This window comes from Nematolebias whitei, chromosome 20 (assembly GCF_014905685.2).
Source record: "Nematolebias whitei isolate Nwh7 chromosome 20, NemWhi1, whole genome shotgun sequence".
In the NCBI taxonomy this organism is placed as follows: domain Eukaryota; kingdom Metazoa; phylum Chordata; class Actinopteri; order Cyprinodontiformes; family Rivulidae; genus Nematolebias; species Nematolebias whitei.
Genome location: NC_056517.1, coordinates 4242930 through 4246984, shown reverse-complemented (window position 1 = coordinate 4246984; position 4055 = coordinate 4242930). Strand labels below are relative to the sequence as shown.

The window sequence follows — 4055 nt, the reverse complement described above, 5'->3', positions numbered from 1 at the left end:
GTCTTCTGGTTTCCTTAGATAAAGAACTTTTACTAATTGGCTTTTTCTACATGTGGATGTTTTGTTCAGTGCCCTGAGTGCCTTCTGTTGTGATGTGGCGCTATGTAAATACATTAAATTGAACTGGATTCATAGTGTGTGCATAAACTGCTGAGACATTTTGGAGATTGTTAATTTAAGATTGCAGCAATCCACTTCAGTCTAAGCTGTGTTTGGACTAGCCATTAGCTTGTTAATCTGGTCAAAGCTAATGCTTATTTCTTCAAACTGAGGTCGTTCAAATATTTATCTACAACAGGTAAGATAATATTGGTTCATGGCTTTTCCCCAGAACTGCACTTCTAAAAATATTGTCAAGGATATATTTTCTATCAGTTTTTATCAAAATAAATAATTATTTTACTGGACTTATGTTGTTTAGTCAAGCTGATTAAAACACAAAAACAACACTGTTCACACAAAGATGACTAAAACTAAAACAAAGACTTGTAGTCAAATAAATTGTCTGTTTTAGTTTTAAACGAGGGTTCTTTACTGGATGAGCCTGGACATAAATGTAACTTTCTGGTTGTTTTACAGCAGAACAATAAATAGATTCTTTGTCTGAAGTCCTTGTGGGTCTTTTTCATTTCAAGTGATGCTGAAGTGACGTGCACCTCTGCAACAAACTGAGTCAAGCTATGATTTGATTGAATCAATCATTGTTGTCTTCCCTTAGATGCCTTCAAAATAAATTAAATGTTGACGTAAGTTGAACGATGTCGAAGATCTGCAACCTTTACAATCTCAGGAGTCATTTTTGTTCTCTGCTACCAAATAAAAAGTGTTTTAAAGTCACAAATCCTACACGACTCAAAGTAAAGCTGACATTTTATGTAACGTTTTTTACAGGGCTTAATTTGAGCTGGATCCTGCCGGAACAAGATCCAGGAACGCTCTTATTTTGGAAGGGTGCGTTCTGGAAACTGTTTGCTGGGATCCCGTAGCTCAAATCTCCGCCCCTAAAAGTCCAAAATTGTTGCACACTTTTATTAAAGAACTTAAAAATGTAATTAAACAGCACAAATAAATTGCAAATCAGTTTGACAGTTTAAATGGCTCATTAATAAAATTTTGATTATTTATTAAAAATACAACGAGAGAAATGCTTGATTTGTATTATGTGTATTCAGACTGAAGAAGTCTTTTGGATGAAAGACAAAATGTTTCTACAGTTTTTTGAACCCATCCAGAGGAACTGACTTAACTCTTTTAGGTTTGATGTGTATTATTCACATTGTGTCACGTATCAAAACAACAATGATAATTATAAATATGTCTAAAAGACAGTCCAATTTACTTTCATTTAAAAAATAGAGCGGGAGCAACAATGCACAGGACTGAATTCAGTGGAGAAGAGTGGCTCTGAACCGTGAAGTGAAGGGAGGGGGGCCGGGGTTAGGATGCTTGACAGAAGCGGAGCACAAGGAGAGAGCTGCTGTTGCTCTAATAGTTATTGAATAAAGAGTTTACAAATGTAGGTAAACGTAAATGTTTAACAGCCTGTTAAAATACACCAGAATGCAGGAAATGGCTTCTACTTTATTCAAAAATTTCTGGGGGAGGCCCCACAGACCCCCCTGTAACCCCTGCCCCGCCCTCCCTCCCACTATTTGCATTCGGACATCGATCAGTTTAAACATTAAGCCCTGGTTTTATATCCAGGTTTCCTCCCACAGACCAAAAACATGCATGTTGGGCTGATTGGTGACTCTAAATTGTCCCTAGGTGAGAGAGTGAATGGTTGTTTGTCTTTATGTGTCCCTGTGATGGACTGGAGACATGTCCAGGGTGTCCCCCGCCTCTCGCACAGTGACTGTTGGACATGGGCACCAGGGACCCTGTGACCCGAAAAGGAAGAAGCGGGTAAAAGAAAATGGATGGATGGTTTTATATCCAATGTGGACAGTAAATGAACTTTTAATTACTATTTTTACACAGTGACAAATAAAAGTAAACTTGACACGATCACTCTTCTAGGTAAGGGACTTTAAATATAATTTGGATTATTTAAATTTTATTATTTTTGTGATATAGTATCTAGTTTCTCTCCGTTATTAAATCCTTACACACCTGTTCCTCATCCACAATCAGCACACCTGACTCCAATATTCATGCTCCCTGGTTTTCTTTGTTTTATCTTTTCTGATTTTTAACAGGTCTTACTTCCTTTACTTTAGTTGACCTTTTCATGCTGATTACTTTATTTCCAGTTTTTTGTTTGTTTGTTTAGGTTTAGTTTTTTTGCTGTCTACATTTTTGATTTGAACCACACTCTGCACCACCTTGACAAGAAAAAGCACTTATGTCTGTTCTTATACACAGTTTGACTCTTACCCACTTGAATATTTTGCAGAAAAACATCAAGGTTTACTAAAACATCATCTCAAAAACTGCAAATATTCATTATTCATCATTCCTTTAGCGACGAGGGACATTAGTGTACGGCTTGTTGTTTGTGGAATTCTGCTACATACGTTACATAAAATACCATTATCATTTACTGATTCCAATATAAACATTTTTCACGAGATTTATTTTGTCAAACCTAAAGAAAGTGTCTGTAAAGGTGCTGCAGACCAATGAAGTCAGTGCATTCAGGGATTAAATTATGATTCTATTTTATTTTTACTGAAGCTGGCCTTTGCCCTCTTTTGATCTTTTCTTCTACGTTCATCCTCAGTTTAATAGAGACCTGCAGGCTCTTACAGATCTTTGAACTCTGCACCGTTTGAAAGTTGGAAATAAACTTCTTAGCAGCTCCTACTCTGAGGTCCCTCATCAGCAACAAGTGGAAAGGTCACGCAGAGTTGTTCTATTGAAGGAAAAGGGTTTTCTACAGGTTATACCTTTGTGTTTGTGTATATACTGTGTGTTTGCATGTTCTTTCAGCCCCCCTCAAAGTCAACACTGACCTTTCCGATGTAAAGCGGGTCCAGTCCGGTGTATTCCTCCAGGACAAAGAACTGATTCCACACCCAGCCTCGTCTCACCCTCTGCAGCAGGGCTGAGCTTCTGCCGTCTTCCTCATCGGCTGGTTTACCCATGAGGCCGTGAGGCAGAAGGGTCAACATGTTGAGGCTCAGAAGAAGCAAAGTGTTGGCGATAGCTGGAGGATGCAGCCGGAGCCCCATTGTGAGGTAGAATGACTCTTCACCTCCTTCACCAGTCGTTAGTTCCTGGTTCCTGTCTTCTGAATGCAGCAGGCGTTCTAGGAAAATAAAAAGGACAGATGAGTTTAAAATATACGTTCCTTTGACTTCTGTTATCTTTTTGCTGAAAAACCTGTGAATTATGTAGTTTTCAATATTTTTCAACACAGTTTAGATGTCTGAATGTGTTTTACTGGATGAATGACAAGTTGTTGAGCTGAATAAAATCACAAAGAATGACAGAAAAGACAAAAACGACAAGATGTCCAGATGTATTGTTAGCTGCAAGAAAGGAGCAGGATGATTTTGTTAGAAAGTTTGGGTAGAGGTACAAGAGTTGATAAATAGGAAAAGTTAAAAATTAAATAATTAAAGATTTCTGTAAAAAAGATAATTTTACAATTGATGTTTTTGACTCCATCCAACCAAATATTCAAACTATATTACACACCTGTGCAACTCTTAAATCTTTTTATTCTGTGTTTTTTTTTTTTTTATTGAAATGAGCCACAGAAGCATCAGAACAAAAACACACAATGCATATTTTTTGGAGTAAATTTGAGTCTTGCCTCAAGACATCGGCAGCAGTTTTGGTCATGGCAAAGCTTCCGAGTTAGTGCGAAGCTTTGATTTGTGCTATGAGTACTCAAAATCAGCTGATTTATGAGCTAAACTGTAAAATGGAGGCGATTTGTGAGAATCGCAGGCCGCCTGCAACTTCTAGGACTCGCCAGCATGTTGGGATCGACCTTGAGGAAGGCTGATAACACGAATCACTGGAGTAGAATATCCATTAATCTGGCCAGGTTGGACCGGGAAAGTTCCAGCAGGACTCAAGGCTGACAAGAAAAATACAGACTTCCT

The 4055-nt window shown here is 38.0% G+C and overlaps 1 protein-coding gene across 1 annotated transcript in view; it reads right to left on the bottom strand.

Annotated features, from left to right (window-relative positions):
• LOC119426568 (cadherin-20-like) overlaps positions 1-3194 on the bottom strand; it is a 44145-nt gene extending 40951 nt beyond the window's left edge. The window contains exon 1 of the mRNA XM_037694135.1: positions 2955-3194. Within this exon, the coding sequence (XP_037550063.1) occupies positions 2955-3173 (219 nt within the window). The 5' untranslated portion in view covers positions 3174-3194. The remainder of the gene's footprint in view (positions 1-2954) is intronic.
• Between the last annotated feature and the right edge of the window lie 861 nt (positions 3195-4055).